The 19,643-nt window shown below is 26.7% G+C and overlaps 3 protein-coding genes across 3 annotated transcripts; all 3 read left to right on the top strand.

The window, feature by feature from the left end:
• Nucleotides 1-1,411: 1,411 nt before the first annotated feature.
• On the top strand, nt 1,412-4,730 carry LOC113554191 (importin subunit beta). Its single transcript, XM_026957923.1, has one exon. The coding sequence runs from the start codon at nt 1,605-1,607 to the stop codon at nt 4,176-4,178; it is 2,574 nt and encodes an 857-aa protein (XP_026813724.1). The 5' UTR covers nt 1,412-1,604; the 3' UTR covers nt 4,179-4,730.
• Nucleotides 4,731-6,486: 1,756 nt separating this feature from the next.
• LOC113553001 (zinc finger protein 91-like) lies at nt 6,487-11,837 on the top strand. Its single transcript, XM_026956094.1, has 9 exons — nt 6,487-6,548; nt 6,625-6,765; nt 7,230-7,400; nt 7,462-7,638; nt 8,946-9,233; nt 9,298-10,044; nt 10,166-10,414; nt 11,187-11,339; nt 11,433-11,837. Exons 2-9 carry the CDS (start codon nt 6,650-6,652, stop codon nt 11,812-11,814), a joined length of 2,283 nt encoding a protein of 760 aa, XP_026811895.1. The 5' UTR covers nt 6,487-6,548; nt 6,625-6,649; the 3' UTR covers nt 11,815-11,837.
• Nucleotides 11,838-13,001: 1,164 nt separating this feature from the next.
• On the top strand, nt 13,002-16,816 carry LOC113551926 (probable ATP-dependent RNA helicase DDX52). The gene is made up of 11 exons (XM_026954506.2): nt 13,002-13,244; nt 13,316-13,504; nt 13,571-13,722; nt 13,804-13,907; nt 14,475-14,547; nt 14,623-14,823; nt 15,467-15,557; nt 15,629-15,751; nt 15,814-16,040; nt 16,104-16,250; nt 16,624-16,816. Exons 1-11 carry the CDS (start codon nt 13,164-13,166, stop codon nt 16,814-16,816), a joined length of 1,581 nt encoding a protein of 526 aa, XP_026810307.1. The 5' UTR covers nt 13,002-13,163.
• Nucleotides 16,817-19,643: the final 2,827 nt, after the last annotated feature.

Here is a 19,643-nt window from a genome sequence, read left to right as displayed (position 1 = left end):
TTAAAAATAAGATTTTGTAAAATTTGTTTGAGACGATATTTTGAAAATGTTTAAATCATTATCTTAAAAATATCATTATTGTAATTAGTGATTTTTATTCTAAGATATGGATCATGTTATCAGGTGTCAGAATTCAGTTTCAGTCATAACAAAAAATATTTTTTGTGAATATATTTTGTTTGTCTTATGCGAGCTAGAGAGAAAAGACAAATAGTGCCTTGACAGTTTTTTCATGTTATTATTAAATATTAAAATATTTATTTGGTAACTTTTATACACCAAATGTACAGCAGAGCAATTGACTAAGCAGTACTTAGTACTTACCTGTTCTTTAATAAACTGGTTTCTAATATAATTGATTAAATATATGTATATTTAAGTATTTAATCAATGCTAATGTGTAAAATATATTGTAAATTATTTTTAAAATTAAAATATTTATTTATTTTTGGATTTTAAGAATATGCTTATATCCATGTATTATAAATTAATAAATATCTAGTAACTACATAATAACAAATATTAATAAGCGGTTTGAAAAGTTAAGCAAGTCAAATTAGTAATTCTGTAATTCACAAAATTTAGTAATTGTTATAATAATATTAACGTCATATGAACATTTGTTCCTTTTACTACGAATACTAAAAAATTGTGATTTTTAAAAATGTATGCTTGATATAACACCTATCAATACTTATTTTATAAAATTTTGTAAATATTTCAAATTTTACAATGATATGAGTTTTAAAAAAATTTAATTCACGATTAATGAAACTACATTAATGTCTCGATGAAATAACAGTAATAACACGTATTTTTTATAAATAAGATTATACTAGTTAAATGTTGAAAATACCTACATAATTTTATACTGAACGTAATCATAAATTCATGAATTTATGACTATTGAGTAATGACTACGCCACTACGACTATGGTAGACGGTAGTATCACAGAACTATATGGTCTATCGTCTGTGACTGTAAATTATCATGACAAAATAGATTTATTTTATCATTGTAATATTGATGAGAAGCCTTAAACGTTAAGTAAAATATGGTTAAGCAAAGTCACATAAATGCCATAAATATACGATATACCTATGAAACTACTAATTTAATACACATGAAGTTAAGCGCTGGAATTGGGGTATTTTCCCTGAAAGTAAATATATGGTACCACTGATCGTATGTGGAAAAGATAAGAACGCCATAAGAGGTTATACTAGTATAAGGTCTATGATTATATGATCTAAGTAGGAGATTCATTCCGCCAATAAGCCGGCCGTCATAATGATAACATATCACAGCTTTTAATAGGTCAATGGTTTATACCCGCCAATAGTGTTTTAAGACCTCTATCCGTTTTGACGTTTTGAGGTTATACCAATACCGCGGTGTTTCATTAAGTGGCCATGACTTCATTAAATAATTGTGGACAATAATATTTTGTGAACGCACTCCATGGTTTTTTAACGTATTCTGTGTTTCTGCGGTAATTTAGCTTTTGCCGTTTACTGTTTAGTTTTACGCCGGACGTTAAATTAGTCGTAGTGTATCATTTTTGCAAACAACTCGCATCCGTTTGTCAAGGACGTTCGCCATCATGAGTGATGAAGAAGTAGTTCAAATTACCAGCCTTTTGGAGCGCACAATTTCCACCGACAAAGAAGAATTAAATCAAATACAGAAATTCCTCGAGCATGCAGCGCAAACGAATCTCCCAGGTTTTCTCAAAACTTTATCTAATGTCTTACTTTATTCCGTCAATAACCCGGTTGCTCGCATCGCCGCCGGCCTTCAAATCAAAAACCACATTACATCGAAAGATGAAGCGGTTAAGGTTCAGATGAAACAGCGTTGGTTGTCTTTCACTGAACAAGACCGTCTTTTTATTAAAGAAAACATATTCAAAGCACTCGGCACGGAAAGTCGACCCAGTTCCGCTGCTCAGTGTGTTGCTAATGTTGCTATTATTGAGTTACCACTAAATCTTTGGCCCGGTCTTATTGCCTTGTTAGCATCAAACGTTACTGATCCAAATTCATCGGATGTTCTCAGAGAATCTTCTCTTGAAACTATCGGTTATATATGTGCCGAGACCGACCGCGACGTTTTAAAGGCAGAGTCCAACACAGTTCTTACGGCCATTGTTCACGGAATGACCCAACCAAATAGCCATGTTTGTTTAGCTGCCACTACTGCTCTTTATAATTCTTTGGAATTTACAAAAGGAAATTTTGAAAAGAAAAATGAACGTGATTACATAATGGAAGTTGTGTGTAAAGCTACTCAATCAACTGAAACTCAAATTAAAGTTGCTGCACTTCAATGTCTTGTTAAAATTGTCTCTTTATATTATGAGTACATGGAACTATATATGACAACATTATTTCCAATTACACTACATGCTATTAAATCAGATTTGGACGAAGAAGCACTACAGGGTATAGAATTTTGGTCTAGTATTGCTGAAGAAGAAGCCGAAATTGTATATGAAAGACAATGCCAAGAACAACCCAATGACAAAAAACTCATGCTGTATGCTGAAGGTGCATTGGAATTCATAATACCTGTTTTAATGGAAAAACTTACCAAACAAGAAGAAGGTGATGATGATGATGATTGGAATCCGTGTAAATCAGCCGGTGTTTGTATAATGTTGCTAGCTACTTGTTGCCAAAGCAATATTGTTCCTCATGTAATTCCATTCATAAATACTAATATCAGCAATCCAGATTGGCGTTTTAGAGATGCTTCAGTCATGACACTTGGATCGATTCTTGGCGGTCTAGATCAAAATGCATTAAAAAGCCTATTAGAACCTAACATTCCTGTGCTTATACATTTAATGTATGATTCTAGTGTTGCAGTTCAAGATACATCTGCATGGACATTTGGCCGCATATTTGAGTTTGTACCAGATTTAATCATTAATTCTCCATGTTTAAATGATGTGCTTGGAGTGTTTATTAAAGGTCTTAAATCTGAACCACGTGTTGCTACTAACATTTGCTGGGCTTTTAGCAGTCTTGCACAAGCCACTGGAGAAGACATGAATGTTTTGACTCCATATTTTGATTACATTGTTCAAGGCCTGCTCGAAACCACAGAAAGAGGTGATGGTATGAGATCAAATTTGAGATCGGCTGCATACGAAGCTCTTATGGATATGATTAAATGTTCACCTGCTGATTGTTATGAAACTGTTAAAAGTACAACCTTAATTGTACTTAGTCGCTTGAACCAAATAATCAATTTACAATCCATGAATGAAGATTGCTTGGACATGCAAGGACTGTTGTGTGCAACATTACAAAGTGTTATAAGAAAAATGAGTGGAGAAGATGTAGAAAAAATTGCTGATGCCATAATGAATGCTCTTTTAGTAATGTTGAGTACTAGCAAGGATAGTGGTTTGCAAGAAGATGCTCTAATGGCTATAAGTCCTCTGATAGAAAATATTGGAAAAAAATTCAATAAGTACATGGAATATTTCAAAACATACTTATTTATTGGCTTACAGAATAATATGGAATTCCAGGTATGTTTAGCTGCCATTGGTTTGGTAGGTGATTTGTCACGAGCTCTCCGTGAAGATTTAGCCCCATATTGTGATCAAATTTTTGCTTTACTTTTTGAAACTTTGAGCAATAATACTGTTAACCGAAATTTAAAACCACAAATTTTGTCTTCGTTTGGAGATATAGCTCTTGGCATTGGTTCAGAATTTAAAAAGTACTTAGATCATGTTTTGAACGCGTTAGTTCAAGTAGCTCAACTTCAGTTGGATCCCAATGATGCAGAAATTGTTGATTACTTAAATGAACTTCGCGAAGGTGTATTGGCTGCTTACATTGGTATTGTACAAGGGCTGAAAGGTGAAGGATATACACCCAATCAAGATGTTTACTTATTAGAAGCACACTTGCCATTCATGGTTCGATATATGATATCTATTTGCTCTGATCCTAATGCACATCCAGGAATACTAAAAAGTTGCTGTGGTCTTGTTGGAGATTTATGCACAGCTTTTGGTGCTAAAGCATGTCCAGTTCTAGACAATGGAGAAGTACATGAACTTCTATACAAAGGACGTCAATCCACAGATGTTACTGCCAAAAGTCTGGCCCGTTGGTCTGCGAAAGAACTTCAAAAAATCAAGACCTTTGCAATGTAAAATATATATGATTTTAAACGTGAGACTCTATTGATCGTTTGTCTTCTCGTATGATTGTCTTTATTTAGTGCCTATATAATTTTTATGGTATAAATGGAACCAAAACGTGTCTGTGATTTTGTATAACTGTATGAGTAAATGTGCTACTCTGTATTCGTATTCCTACTAGTGTACGGATTTTAAAGTTAAGTGAGAAATTTTTTTTTTATTTATATTAGTATACATCGATTGAGCTCATTTACTCGGCTCGTATGACTGACTGATTATCAAATAATATTTGTTAAATATTTAACTTGTATATAATATTTGTTTATAATATGAAAAAACTTAAAGTTGTTTCTGAGTGTCCGTTTTGTTCCGAGTGCGTATTTTTGTATGAATGCAATATTATTTATTTATTTATTAGGTATCTTGTATTTGTTTTTATTGCCTGTCCGCCTGTCATTGAGAATAGTGTTATATCATTCATTAAATAGAATCTTTCATGAATAAAAAAAAAAATAAAGAGTTATTATTTATTACAGTAATTAAAAAATGAAGTTTTTTTCTTGTATTAATAGTATTTTTTTTCTCTAACATATTTAATTTATTTTAAGTCATTGCTAATAGTTTTAAATGTTTTTACTTAAATTGCAATTTTTTTTCCATAACAGTTTGGTCATTTGTTTATTTATTTTATTGTTGATAAACATCCGTTGATTGTTTCATTTGGAATTAAATTGACTACAAAATATATGTAACATTACATGAGAATATATATTATATTAAATTAATTCAAAATGTAAAAAATGTTTTATTTTTATTTTTATTTTTTCTAAACTAATAGTACAAAATAATATAGACAATAGATTGGTTTTACTTAATCATCTGTTAGAAATTAAAATGTATGAAAAAATTCTTTGTAATTCCTATTATGCACATGAAAAAAATATATATAAAATATTATATTATTGTCTCCAATTGTGTATTTGTCTTATACTAAATACATAGTAAATAATCATATTTTAAAGAAAAATCAAATACAATAAAACAAACAATTATTGTAATTAAAATTAATTTCCAAGCTAAGGTATGAGGTGTACTTCACTACCTTAGATCAAACATAGTTAAAGGTACAATAGGGCAATCATGAATCGTTTGGTGTTTCCTTGATATGGATGAATGGACAGTCCAATAACGGTATTCATACAAAATTGATGAAAGTATTAAATACATTAAATTTATTCTGTACTGGTTACTGCTTTTACGCATACGTTAAGTCGCAATAATTTATTAATATAATATAATCGATTTTAATTATATTACTATACGATTATATGAATGAGATATTTTTGAGGTCATAGATTTCGTATTACAATCTGTTCAAACCATTCGGAAACGCTGCCAACTTTTTTCTCACATAAAACATTTCTATTTTTGAATAACTGGTGGAGTGACTCGATAAAATCGTACCTACTGAATTATATAACAGATTTTTGATTCTTTCTCTGTTCAAGTGCAAGAAATAAATATTATGAATTTAATACTTAATTTACTAATTCGTTTTTAGGCCCATTGCTCACGGTCGAACAATTAATGAATAAACCCTAATCTTTATTCGATGGATACTTATAAAAGTATAAACAAATGTAATACACTATAGCAATTATAGTAACAGTCGCAAGTTGCAACCGTCAACCTTGAACTCTCGTCTCCCGCCAGCCGTCAATAAAATGTTATTGTATTATTCGCTGAGCATGAGATCACAGAATATAACAACATAAGAAGGATTGTTTTTTTGTTTACTTCATATTATTTCATTATTTTCGTAACGTTATCTACGCGCCCATTGTAAAAATGGTAAAATCAAATATTTTAAATATCTATAGTATTTGGTAAAATATAAATTGGACACACTGGCGTATAGTTTCTATTGACTTTTCGATGCACGTTAAGCGTTGATGATAAATGATAATAGCCAATAGGCATCAAAATGTTGTTACTTAATAATTATTAAAATTTATTATTTTATATTACTGTTCTACTGTTAAGTATTAAATAATAATTATTAAAGTAGCTTATAATTAGTAATTATTTATTAAATTCTAATTTTTAAAAAAAAAATTGTCAAAATCGACTTTTATTTTAAAGCGTTGATTAAAAGTTATTTAAATTTTAGTTAAATAATATCAATAAATTCTGTGGTCTTCAAAATATTTGAATTTTTTACTATTCTATACAAATAATTTTTATATATTTTGCGTATGGAAAATAATAAACAATAATTTAACGCAATGTGGATGATATTTTGTTGTTATAAAAACATCAAAAACAATTTTGAGCATTAAATTCATAATCGTCTTACTTTATTTATAATATTTAAAATAAAAGGTAATGTAATACAGTTAAAGTGATTGCAGTAATATCTTATGTTAATTTTTAATCTTTTGATTTATCAATTCAATAGGATCAGTATAATTGCTATTTCAAAAATGACTGAGGTCGACTATCGATATATAGCGTTTGAAAATGATCATACATATTTGAAAACTACCAATAACAGCGATGAAAATTGTCAATTGCTGCAGAACAGCATTTCTATAGTTGAGTAAGTATTGAATATTGATACTAACTATTTGGTATATATGATATTATTGACTTGTTTTAATTTTTTTTACTGTGTGTGAAGATATTTTTTAAAAGTACTCTGATCGTTAACTTTAATTTAAAAATGTTATATATATATATATATATATGTATTTGAAAACGTACATTCTAATATCTATTTAGGATCTGCTATCATTATTTTAGTAAAAATATTATAAAAGCCTATGAAAGGTTTTATATCTTGTCTTTAAATTTAAAAATGGTCAATTTATTTAAATAATGATATCTAAAAAACTATATCAGTTATTCAGAAAGTGAATTAGGCAACAATCACCAATGTTTAATTCATATTCTTTGAATAAACATTAAATCTTCTATTGAATACTCTAAATATGTTTAAATAATTCAATAATTTAAAAAGTACAAAGTACTTATTATGACTTTTTATATTGATTTATTTTTTAGAACCAAACATGATGCAACTATTTCATCAAAAACTCGACAGACTAGAAAACAACAAAATAAATTTGTTATAAATAAAACTACACAATGTGAGATCAATTCAGATATACAGAATTCAAATGTATTTTTTCTTCATGATACTTTAAATTTTCCATTATCTGCAGACTTTAAAATGTAAGTATTATTAATTTTTATTAACATTTGTTTTTATTAATATGTTGATTCTTATTTTTAGATCAAAAAATAAATTACCTATTCAAAAAATTGCTCTTGGTAACAATTCAAGTATAAGACCTATTCAACCAAAACCACTAACAAATACTTCAAATATTGTTCCTGTTACACAAACACAATCAAGTGAAAAACTTATTTCATCTCAAATTAATCTTTTAAATACAAATTTAGAAAATATGTAAGTTAATTGTAATATTATTTTAAGAGGTTGCTACATATGCACGTGTTGTCCTTATCTTACAAATTTAATACATAGCAAAAACTGTTTTGTGGGGAACAAATGGGACAGATAGGTGTGGCCATTTTGCTACGAGCCGTTTTGCTGTTTTCAAAAAATTGTGTATATACTTGAATAATTTAAAATTCACTCCATATAATGTTATTTGTTACATTATTAGATTTTATTTATTTATCTTATCTTAAAATGTATACACATCCCCCACAGGCGTTTGATGAGGATCATGATTACAATTGTGGCAATAACGTTTTAATTAGTTTTCATCTGGCGACACAACTTGTAGTAAATTAGCAAGTCAGTTGGTAACAAAAATGTAATATTTTTATTTAACCATTATTATTATCATCTTTTTTTAAATTATGAATATGTCGAAAATATTTAATGGTCACATTGAAATGGCCACAGCAAATCGTCCTAGATCTTTAGGAGAATGAACTGAAGACTACAGTCATAACTAAAGAACAAAATGTTGGCTGTGAAACATAATTTTTATTTGTTTGATATTGGAACTACAAAAAAGGTTATTTAAATATTAAAAACTAAAAAACAAAGGATTTTGAAACAATAAAAATTTGTTTTCGTTTAAGTGAAATAAAAACACAGTACGGGGCTTTTTTTCCTAGATTCTTTACAGTTAATGTTCTCAACTATATTATATCTTTATCTATCACTACTAACCTGAGTGATTCTATCCTACACAAAAAAGTTTTTTCTATGTTTTACCTTTATAAAACGTAGACAACAAAGGTGTAGCGTTCTCTTAAATATAAAAAACTTATAATGAAATTCTTTACATATTTTAATGATACTCATTTGCTTAAAATGAAGAAATATTGACTCTTTTTTGACAAACTATCTATTTATTTATAATATTTATTATTTATCTGAATATTTATGTATTACCAATGGTGTAAATTAAAAGTCATATTTATACAATTCGTCAGGAATATCCAAATTTGTAATTATAGTTCAAAGCTCAGATGATTAAAATTGGTTTAAATAATTTTAATAGGTAGTTTTTAATGAGTATTGTTATAAACACACTAGAATAAGATCTATTTAAATTTAAAATTTTAATTATTTAATTCTGTAACATGTTGAATCATACAGATATTATACAATTTATAATACATAAATACCAATAACAAATTTTTCATATTTTATACAAAATTATGAGGATAACAAATAACAAAAATATTTTATGTAATATTATTAAAATTATATTTCAATCATCTATTTATTTTCAGAACATCAAAAAACACATCTGTGAAACCTATGTTGCCCATTAAATCACAGTTAAAACCTTTTATTAAACCTATTAAGTCAATTAAAAACAAAATTGTTTATGATTATAAAAACAATACTTGCACTATTGAATTAGCTACTAATTTATGTCAGCGTTTATTGAATGGAGAAAATATATTCATGTGTAGAAAATGTGATAAAATTTACACAGAACATAAAGATTTGTTAGATCACTATATGATTCACGATAAATGTAAAACAAACCTAATAGTTCAAGAAAAAGATAAAAGGTAATATTGAATAATATTCTATCAGTACTAAAATATTTAAACTAATAATATTTGTTATTTTTAGAGAGACCACTCCAATTGATATTGTAAAGAAAGAAAATAAAGATGTTGATAAAAAAATTATCAATAATGATAAAAATATTTCCAAACCAACTATACAAGTTATTAAATCTCCATTAAACCCTAAAAAAAATAAAGTTATTTTTCAAGGAGAGTGCATTATGTGTCATTCAGTTTTTCCAGATCTTGGAGAACATATAAAAACTGTTCACCATAATGACCTGTCTAGAAATAAAGTTAATATTCATCGTTGTACAATTTGTGGTATGGAGTTTGATATTAAGCAGCAACTACGGGCTCATGAGTTGTCTGCGCATAAATCTGCTTATACACATACTTGTGAACATTGTTTTAAATACTTCTTATGTAAGGAAGATTTGGATACACACGTTGAATCTCATTATGGTGACATTATGAAGTATTTATGTCCATATTGTGATGCTGGTTTTCCTAATTCAAATGGATTAAGAACTCATCTCATTAATCATATTGGTTTTGATAGTTCTGAATACTCAACTTCAGAAACATCAGTTTATCAAATTGAATATAGTCCTACAAGACCACCAGAACAATTTGATCACTTGTTTTCTGAATTAGATAATGTTTCGGATAACGTTGACGATGTTTATATAGAACAAGTTGATGATAATAATTATCAAGTCAGTTTTGTAAAGGACAATGAAGACAATGCATCATCACAAATAAACTTACTCATTGACGATGGTCATGAAATTGATTCAGAACTAAATAAGTTAGCATTATTTATTTAAAAGTAAATTTTAATTTAGCTATTCATTTGGAATATGTTGTAACATGTTAAAAATGTTATTGTAATATTTCTTATTTTTTTTTTTTTTTTTTTTTTTTTTTAGTATACCTTTAGAAGATAATAACAAAGTTATCAATGAACAACAAACATCATTATTAAATAAAAAACGAATAAGTTATACAGTGTGTAGAATATGCATGAATATTGTAAGTTATTCAAGAATTGGTAGGCATATGAAGAAAAAACATAATAATGCTGCTCCTTACCAGTGTGAGATTTGTCACGCTGAGTTTAATCGAAAGCACATCATGGATGACCATAGAAGAAAACATACAAATAATAAACCTCACAAGTAATTAAAATAAAATTCTGCATAGATATTAATTCAAGGCTGGGCAAGTTAATAATTTTTTTTAACTTAGTTAAGTTAAAAGTTAATAACACATTTTTTTTAAATTTGTATGAAGTTAAAAAAAAGTTATTTTTTGTTATTCATTAGCGTATTTTATTTCTTATCAACACACAACTAAATTACAGACTATAATGCTTATACTTCATACAACTTACAGTATTTCTATATAGGATGTGTTTTATTTAATTTTTTTTTGTTTCTAACGAAAAAAAACAATAGTCATCTAAATAATAGTAAAGGTGCCTAAAAGCTGAAAATATTTAATTTATATTATTAAATAAAGTATTTCATACAGATATTATTTGTGTGTTTATAATAGAGTATTAGTGTATTTTTTAATAACTATTTACTTATTTCTTAATATGAAAAATAAATTTGTTAATTTCACGTTAATAAAAAAATTAATTTAGTAAGTTAATAGTTAATGAAAATCCAAATGTAACTAGTTAGGTTAATAAGTTAAAATTATCTTAATTTTTAACTTATTAACTCATTAATGCCCACCCTTGGATATGATTATAGTGTACCATAATGTTAATCACTTGTTGTAAATATTAAATTATTGAAAAATATGATATTTAAAACACACTTTATAATATAGATATTTATTTCTACTAGTAATCATTTTAAGAAATCTGCTTGGGGTTTCATAATACTAACAAATTGTTAAATCTAACCATTTTTAAATACCATGATTTTTTTTTTTTTTTAGGTGCACAGAATGTTCTAAATGTTTTACCTATAAGCATCATCTAAATAGGCATATGATGATAGTTCATAATTCTGATACATTAGAAAAAGTATTCAAATGTTCTGTATGCGATAAAGCATTTTCATTTAAGGAGTATTTAACGCTACATGTTAAGTATGTTTATCTAATAAAATAGATTTTTATGTTTCATATGTAATGTATAAAAAAAATGATATATTTATATGTTTGTATTGTTGTATTCAATAGTAGCCGCCATAAGGGTAAACATTATATGTGCCAAGTTTGTGGCAAAAGTTTTTCTACCAATGCTGCACTGAATAAACACCAGTTATGCCATACAGACGAACGACCATTTATGTGTGAACATTGTGGACGAACTTTCAAATGTAAAACTCACTGTGACACACATAAAAAAAATATGCATCCTGGAGATCATGAATTAACACAACCACCAGAAAAATTTGAATGTGAACTTTGTAAAAAACTATTTAGTACAAAAGTATACCGTGATATGCACCTTAAGAGACACAATGGTCAAGGTCATCAATGTGAGATATGTTATAAACTATTTGTTTCCAAAGCACATATGCAAAGGCATATTAAAATAATGCATCGAAATACGTCATAATAAATACTGAATAGATATTTACTATCCTTTAATAATATTTTCTTTTTGTTATATTTTTGTTTTGTAATTGTTAGTATTACTTCTCAAATATTTGTTAATTAAATTTTATTTGATTATATATAATTATAAATATTTATAACAAAATGTCTAGTATCAAACGTTATTGGTCTTTATTGTTACATACTATCCTTTGTCCTAATCCATTTTTGTTTTATTATTATTAATTATGTTTAGACATAATATAGTTGCATTATCATTAATCTATGCAGTACACTTATAACATTTTCTGAATTGAAAATAGCTCATATGAAACAAATTTAACAGCAACACCTATAAATCACTATTTACATTTTATAACCTTAAAATTCTATTTTAAAAGTTACTGTCTAAACTCTAAATGATGTCATAACTCATAATAGGTATATAAAGTAATATTAAGTACTTAATTATTGCTTTAAGCTTCTGATTACACTCCGCTTAAATCATTTAAAATGAATTGACTGTCCTGTCTGTCCCTAATCATTAAGATAAGGGTGTATTTACAAAGTGGATCTACCTAATATATTTATTTTTTTTGTCACTACACAAAATACTAAATATGTATTTAAAAATAACTTAATACATTATTATACTATTTGTTGAGTTAAAATTATATTTATTAATAGTACATGGTATAGTCATGTCATTCCACCAAAAAGTACAAATAGCGCAGATGATGTTTTTGAAGAACTTTGACTTAAAAAATAATATTTTTTTCGGATATTCAAAAATATTAAAAAAAATATATAATTTATTTTTTATTCATTTAAAAAAATATATATTCAAATATATAATTTATCTATAGTATAGTATATTTTTATTTTTTACCTTAATAATTAAATATTAAATAAGCGAATAAGCCTTTAAAAATGGAATTCTCACCTGAATACCTGACATTCCGAAGAAAATCCGGAAAAATATCCTAATACCTACATCTTATGCTCTCACCCCTTAAAATAGTTTAAAATGTTTAAGTTTAAATAAAAAAGTTAATTATTAATATTATTTGGTCATGCCCTCTACAGGCTACCAGGTATCAGCCAAATCAGTTACCAATTACCATAGCTGATACTATCTGATACGTATTTTGTGGTTATGATAAACAATTATCATAATATGATAATATTATTATTTAAAACGTGCGAATGTACCCGAGCCGGAAAAGCGTGTAACGACTAACGGATAGCAATAGCAAGGAATTCAGTTTCAGTCTCTCAGAAGTAGTTCAGTAGTTAAAACTTTGAAACTTAACTCGAACTCGTGGATCAAGCCCTTATGGACCATTGACGGTGGATGTCAAAAATTAAACGATGGACTCATTCGATATATTTAAAAAGCTGTCCGTCGGCGCAAAATTCAAAAAACCTGAAAAAATTGCGATTAAACCGGAGGTATTCTACTGATAAATTACAGATGACAATATAAATGTTTTCAACTTATCTTTTTTTTCTCTGTCTCAAAGAATGAAAAATCCAGCGCGAAACAGATTAAAGTCAAAACAGTTGGTGATAATGTCCCTGGAGCGCTTTCAACTTTTGACTTAATGAAAAAAACTTATTCTTTGAATCCTGTGTTGATGGAAAATCTCAAAAAATCTGGTTACACTGTGCCAACGCCAATTCAGACTCAAGCTATACCAGTTATGTTGCAGGTGAGTCACAAGTAACTGGAGTATTGCATTAACATAGGTATATAAATTAATTTCTTGTTTTGTTAGAAAAGGCAAATATTTGCCTGTGCTCCAACTGGTTCTGGTAAAACTGCCGCGTTCTTAGTACCGGTTATTCACCATTTGAATAAACCATTAAATAAAGGATTTAGAGCTTTAATTGTAAGTCCTACAAGAGAATTGGCTAAACAAACATTAAGGTGTGTACAATATTGTTAAAAAAAAATAATTACAGTCTTGTAACAAATTATTAATTTTATAATTTCTTTGTTTTTCTACAGAGAATGTACAAGATTATGTGAAGGAATTGGACTACGAGCTCATACATTTACCAAATTTAATAAGGATAAAGAGAAATTTAATCCAAAATTAGCTCAAAAATTTGGTAATAATTATATTGAATATAATAATAAATTAATAAATAATTACAGTATCTATATTTTAATATATCCAATGTCAATATTTCACATTTCTCAAATAAAATCTAATAACATTTTATCAATTTTAAAATTTGTCATTCTAAATCATTTGGCACTTTTGAGTTTTGGTCATAGAGATGTACAGAGTGATAATATTGTAAACATTAAGCATAAACTATGGTACAATAGATTGGTTATTATGGTAAAAACTGCAAACCTAGACAAAAGTTGTGACTACTGATTTGAGCATTCAACTCAACCTTAATGTAATATTTTTTCATTTTACATGTCTTCTTAAAATAATTTTTTCAAATGTATTGGATATCCGCTAAAGTACAAACAACGTTTAATAATTATCTATAACAATCTGCAATATAGTCTCAGTTTTTTTTTACAGCTATATTTAGATGCACCTTATCTAATTGCAAATATTAGGATGCTAGTCCTCTATACCTTAGTTTGTGTTAAAGCTAATTATATTTACTGCTGCTGATAAATAGTAATTACATTTTTATTTATGATATGAATTTCAGATATTTTAATAGCAACGCCTAATCGACTTGTGTTTCTACTGCAACAAGAACCACCAGCTGTTGAACTCAACAAGTAATGTTTATTATATATTTTTACATATGTAAAATTAATAAAAATATATCTTAACTTTGTTATTTCACATAATAGCATTGAGTGGTTAATAATAGACGAATCTGATAAATTGTTTGAAACTGGAGTTCGAGGTTTTAGAGACCAATTAGCAACAATTTATAAGGCTTGTGGTCCAAATGCTAAACGTGCCATGTTCAGTGCTACATATACTGTAGAAGTGGCAAAATGGTCAAAGAAAAATCTTGATGGTCTTATATCAGTAACAGTTGGTAATAGGTATGACATTGCTATTCAACTAATATAATATACAGAGCGATTCAAAATTTATGTTACAGCCATTTTGTCATATAAATATTGTTAAAGTTAAATGTTTAGTATGAACATTTTTTTATTTTTTGAAATATCTAAAATGATTAGTAATTTTTTTTATAATATAATATGGTGGATTTTGAGGGTCGACATAAGAAATTCAAAATAGAACTTACAATTTTTTTTGCAATTCAAATCTTGAGAATTTTTTTCAGAGTATTTTAATACATAAAAATCAAAATTCAGATGAGTAGCTTATGAGATACAAGTATTTACATTTTATGTGAAAAAGTATAAGTTCTCATTTGAATTTCTTAAGTTAACCCCAAAAATTCCACCTAAAATATTGTAAAAAAATATAAAAAATTACTAATCATTTTAGGTATTTGAAAAAAATAAAAAACTTATGCGTATATGTATAAGGGGGGGAAGACAATTTTGTTGCAGCTTGAGTACACTTCTTAATTTTAAATTGTTTTCTCTATATTATTATAATCTTAATAAAATTAATTATGTTTAAAATAACTAAATCCAAACACATTGACTTGCCCTGTCTTGTAAAGTATACATTTATTATTATTGTTGTTTAATTTATATGGTTATTGTACAGGAACACTACAACTACAACCGTTGAACAGGATCTGGTATTTGTTGGCAACGAAGAAGGAAAATTAATTGCAATGAGAGATTTAGTGAAAAAGGTAAATGTTATAAGCTATAAATAGCATTTAAATGCTCTTTATACTTTATCAATTTTTAAATTGCGTTTCAGGGTCTAACACCTCCAGTTTTAATATTTTTACAATCCAAAGAACGTGCAAAAGAGCTTTTTAGTGAACTTATTTATGATGGAATTAATGTAGATGCTATACATTCTGATAGAACTCAACAACAAGTGAGTTATAATTATGAAAAATAAATATATATTTTGAATAATATAAAACAACTTTCTTTTAGAGAGATAATACAGTAAAAGCTTTTCGGGAAGGAAAAATATGGGTTTTAATTTGTACAGAGCTTATGGGACGAGGTATCGATTTCAAAGGTGTCAATTTGGTAATAAATTATGACTTTCCATCTTCAGCCATCTCATATATTCATAGAATAGGTAGAACAGGGCGAGCAGGACGTTCTGGTAAAGCTGTTACATTTTTTACAAATGATGACAAACCAATGTTAAGAAGGTAAATTTGTTTTTTTTATTTAAAAGATTTAGTTTGCTATATAATTACATTTTTTTGTTGCAGTATTGCCACAGTGATGAGGGATTCAGGATGCCCAGTACCAGACTATATGTTAGAAATGAAACGATTGCATAAGAATACTAGAAGAAAGTTAGAAAAACAATCTATCGATAGGAGTGAAATTAGAGCAAAACCACATAGATATCAAAAGTGAGTAACTAAAAAATAATATTTTTTAGGCATGTACAAATAATTTTTTTAGAATTATGATAATCTTCTTTAGGTATGTCGTATTAATTTTTTCCTAATTTAACCCACTAATTTACCATGGTGTGACACAATTGTGCACCAAACTAGTAACATGGTTTCTCATCAATCTCATTTTTCATAACAATAGCATTTGATACTAATTTGGTGTGTACTTGTGCTATACACTTTTTTTCCTGGTGACTAATGAAACAATTCCAATTATATTCTTATATTTAAACACTATTTTCAATTTATTTGAATCTTAAACGTTTTTTAGAACTCTTGTTCCAACTTTACTATACAATAAACAATCATTAAATATTTTTGTTTTTAGACCTAATGCAGATAAAAAAGATTCAACATCATCGAAATCAAAGAAAGAATCAAATGAAAAAAATAAAAATGTTAAAAAAAATTTAGTGTCAATTATTAATGTTGATCAGTCGTCTAAAGTAAACAAGAAACGAAAATCAAATGTTTCAAAAGATCGTAAAGTTGTAAAGAAAATCAAAAAGACATCTGTGTAAACAATTGTAAATATATTTTTTTAATAAACTATTCAACATTTTATTGTTATGCTGTCGTTACTATATTACCTATAAATTATTAATAAAAAAATTAATTTTGCAAATTTCAAAGTATTACTTGATGTTAGTATATAAAATTAATATATTGTAAATTATTAACACGTTATTACAGATTCTATTCATAAATATAGGCTAAATATAAACATAATTTGACTATAAAAACATAGTATATGTTTTAGAACATCCAATGTCTTTAGAATCAGTATAATTTTCATTAATATTAACTCAAAAATTAAACAAATTGGTTTTGATTGCCTATAGTCTATACCAAAACAAAAAGTATTTTTTTGTAATTAAATTTAGTTTTCTGATATTGTGTGTTGGATAAACAATGTCAGAAATATTACTTTGCCGCTATACTACTTATACTAGGAAAAATTTAAAATACAACCACTCAATTTTATAATTTTTCAGTGTTCCTAACCAAAAAAAATGTATTTAGAAAAAAATTCCCCTTTGTTTTTTAGAATTGAAAATAATAAATTATGGTAAACAATTAAATTAGTTAAGTGGCTAACTTTTTTCCGTTATTACCACTAGTTGTTTGTAATTTTTTTTTTTTTAGAAATATTTCCAGTTCTTATTATTTAGGAAGAAGTTTTTTTATTACTTTAATTATTATATTTGGACATGCACATACCACATATTAACTATTTATAAATTGTGTTTAAATAAAATATTTAATATTTAATATTATTATTGAACAGTTCAACATTTTTGTTTCAGAAAATCTAAAACTTGAGTTTTAACTTATAATATTCATTAAATGCTTACATATATTATACTAACTTCTAATGGGTTATTCCTGAAACCTATAAAAGCTATAAACAATAATGTTAGTAATGGTAAATATATTTTTTATTTTTATAAGATATTTACAATCTGTTTAGACAAGAACAATAAGCATACGTGTTAAGTGTGATTTCTTTTATATAATAAGATGCTTGTATGAAAAAATCCACCCATTTCTATTACTTTATTATTTTACCTATTAGAATTAATTATTTAAACTAAATTTTATCATAAAAACATTTGAGATATTAGGAAGCATTTTTGTTTTAACTTAAAATCATCTTGGAGGATTTTAAAAATACAATAGTTATTTATAAATTACAACATCAGTAACAAAAATTTGATTTTTACTCTTGTTGTAAAAATTATGGTTGAGTTTTTTTTTAATTCTTGTGGAGCTAAATGTATTTTATTTCATAATTAGATTTTGATTAATGAAATGTGTTGAGCAATGATCAAAATGTTGAACTGGTTATAGGTACCTAGGTGCATCCAACAAATCGACCATTATTTCGAATAAAAAACAAAATTATAAATTATAATTAATAGTTATTTTAAACATTTAAAAATAGATATCATAAAGTGAAAGTTACAAAATTAATAGGATATAAAGTTTCTGTTTATTATAACATAACTATGGAATTGAATAAGCACCTACCTATCTATTTTATTCTTAAAAATCGACGAATTTGACATTTGTGCATTGGTTATTTTAGATCTTGTTCAACGATCTACTGAAATAAGTAACTAATACAATGAATAGGTATTATGACGTTTGAAAAATATAGTAGAAACAAATGTTTAAGACAAATATCTAAGGGGTCATCTCGTGCCACAAAACTACAAAATTTATTAGAAATTAAGAAATTATAATATTATTATATAATATGGTTTTCGTTGTGTAATTTTCATCATTTTTGTAACAACATATTTTGAATGACCCTGTTTTGATGTGAGTACAGTGCATAATATTACTGTATCATTATTTCTATAAATTAAAATTAACGAGATATAATAATATAAGAGTTTATTAACGGCGATCGTAATAAAACAATCACGAGAAGAGATCACGAATTTTTATTATTATTAATAGAATGGAATATAATATAATATGAAAGTAATAGAGAACGAAATTGTATTCTCATTTTTATAAGATGTTGTGTTATAGAAATTATATTATTATGTTCTGGCTTGATATATTAATGTACGGTGTTATTGAATTTGATGACGATATTTCTGCTGCAGATTAATTAATAGTTTAAGTTAATATAAGATTTTTAAGTAAAAAAAAAAATTCTAATTATATTTCACGCACGAAAAAAATTAAATAAATAGAAAGTATCAAATTAAAACAACTAGGAAGTACCTATACATAATCTAAAAATAATATATTTATACTGATCATTACGGTTCGAAATCGAATTAAAATAAATGTAGAAGTATCAGACATAGGTATGCAGTGGTGTAGCCAGGTGGATGTTTTAGGTGCTTATTGTTGTCCCCGTCTGCCATTTTTATGCAAAAAATATAATAAATATATTATTTTATTAATAAGCATTAGGTAGATATCTAAAAAACAATATACCTATGGCCATATGGTTCTATATTTCATATTTTATATTATTACTATGAAGATTAATTAATTATTTAAACGAATATACCATGTGTGTGAACTCATTGGAAAATCTTGAAAAAAATGCATGGCTGTGAAGGGAAGGGAATCATCCCCTCCCACATAATCACCATTTGACTCATCCCTATGAGAATCTTATACATCCATTCGTCATAAAATTTTCTTTTAGGTACTCATATTATACATATAAATGGGTAGTAGGTATACGAGTGATGAATGAATAACATATAATAATGATTAATATTACTAAAAGCGAGTGGTTGGTATAAGGCTTATTAAACTTAAAACGGTATTTTTAAATCTAGTTAGGAATTATTGAAATTTAGTAAAAGTTGTCAAACT

This window comes from Rhopalosiphum maidis, chromosome 2, assembly GCF_003676215.2.
Source record: "Rhopalosiphum maidis isolate BTI-1 chromosome 2, ASM367621v3, whole genome shotgun sequence".
NCBI lineage: Eukaryota > Metazoa > Arthropoda > Insecta > Hemiptera > Aphididae > Rhopalosiphum > Rhopalosiphum maidis.
Note: the sequence above shows the minus strand (reverse complement) of the source record. Positions and strands in the feature narration are given on the sequence as shown.

Bases quoted from the DNA above. Each gene is read 5' to 3' on its own strand.
- LOC113554191 (XM_026957923.1), top strand. From the start codon at position 1,605: ATGAGTGATGAAGAAGTAGTTCAAATTACCAGCCTTTTGGAGCGCACA.
- LOC113551926 (XM_026954506.2), top strand. From the start codon at position 13,164: ATGGACTCATTCGATATATTTAAAAAGCTGTCCGTCGGCGCAAAATTC. The intron at 13,245-13,315 runs GTATTCTACTGA...TCTGTCTCAAAG, and splicing joins AAATTGCGATTAAACCGGAG to AATGAAAAATCCAGCGCGAA. The intron at 16,041-16,103 runs GTAAATTTGTTT...TTTTTGTTGCAG, and splicing joins GACAAACCAATGTTAAGAAG to TATTGCCACAGTGATGAGGG.
- LOC113553001 (XM_026956094.1), top strand. From the start codon at position 6,650: ATGACTGAGGTCGACTATCGATATATAGCGTTTGAAAATGATCATACA. The intron at 7,639-8,945 runs GTAAGTTAATTG...ATTTATTTTCAG, and splicing joins AATACAAATTTAGAAAATAT to AACATCAAAAAACACATCTG. The intron at 9,234-9,297 runs GTAATATTGAAT...TGTTATTTTTAG, and splicing joins GTTCAAGAAAAAGATAAAAG to AGAGACCACTCCAATTGATA.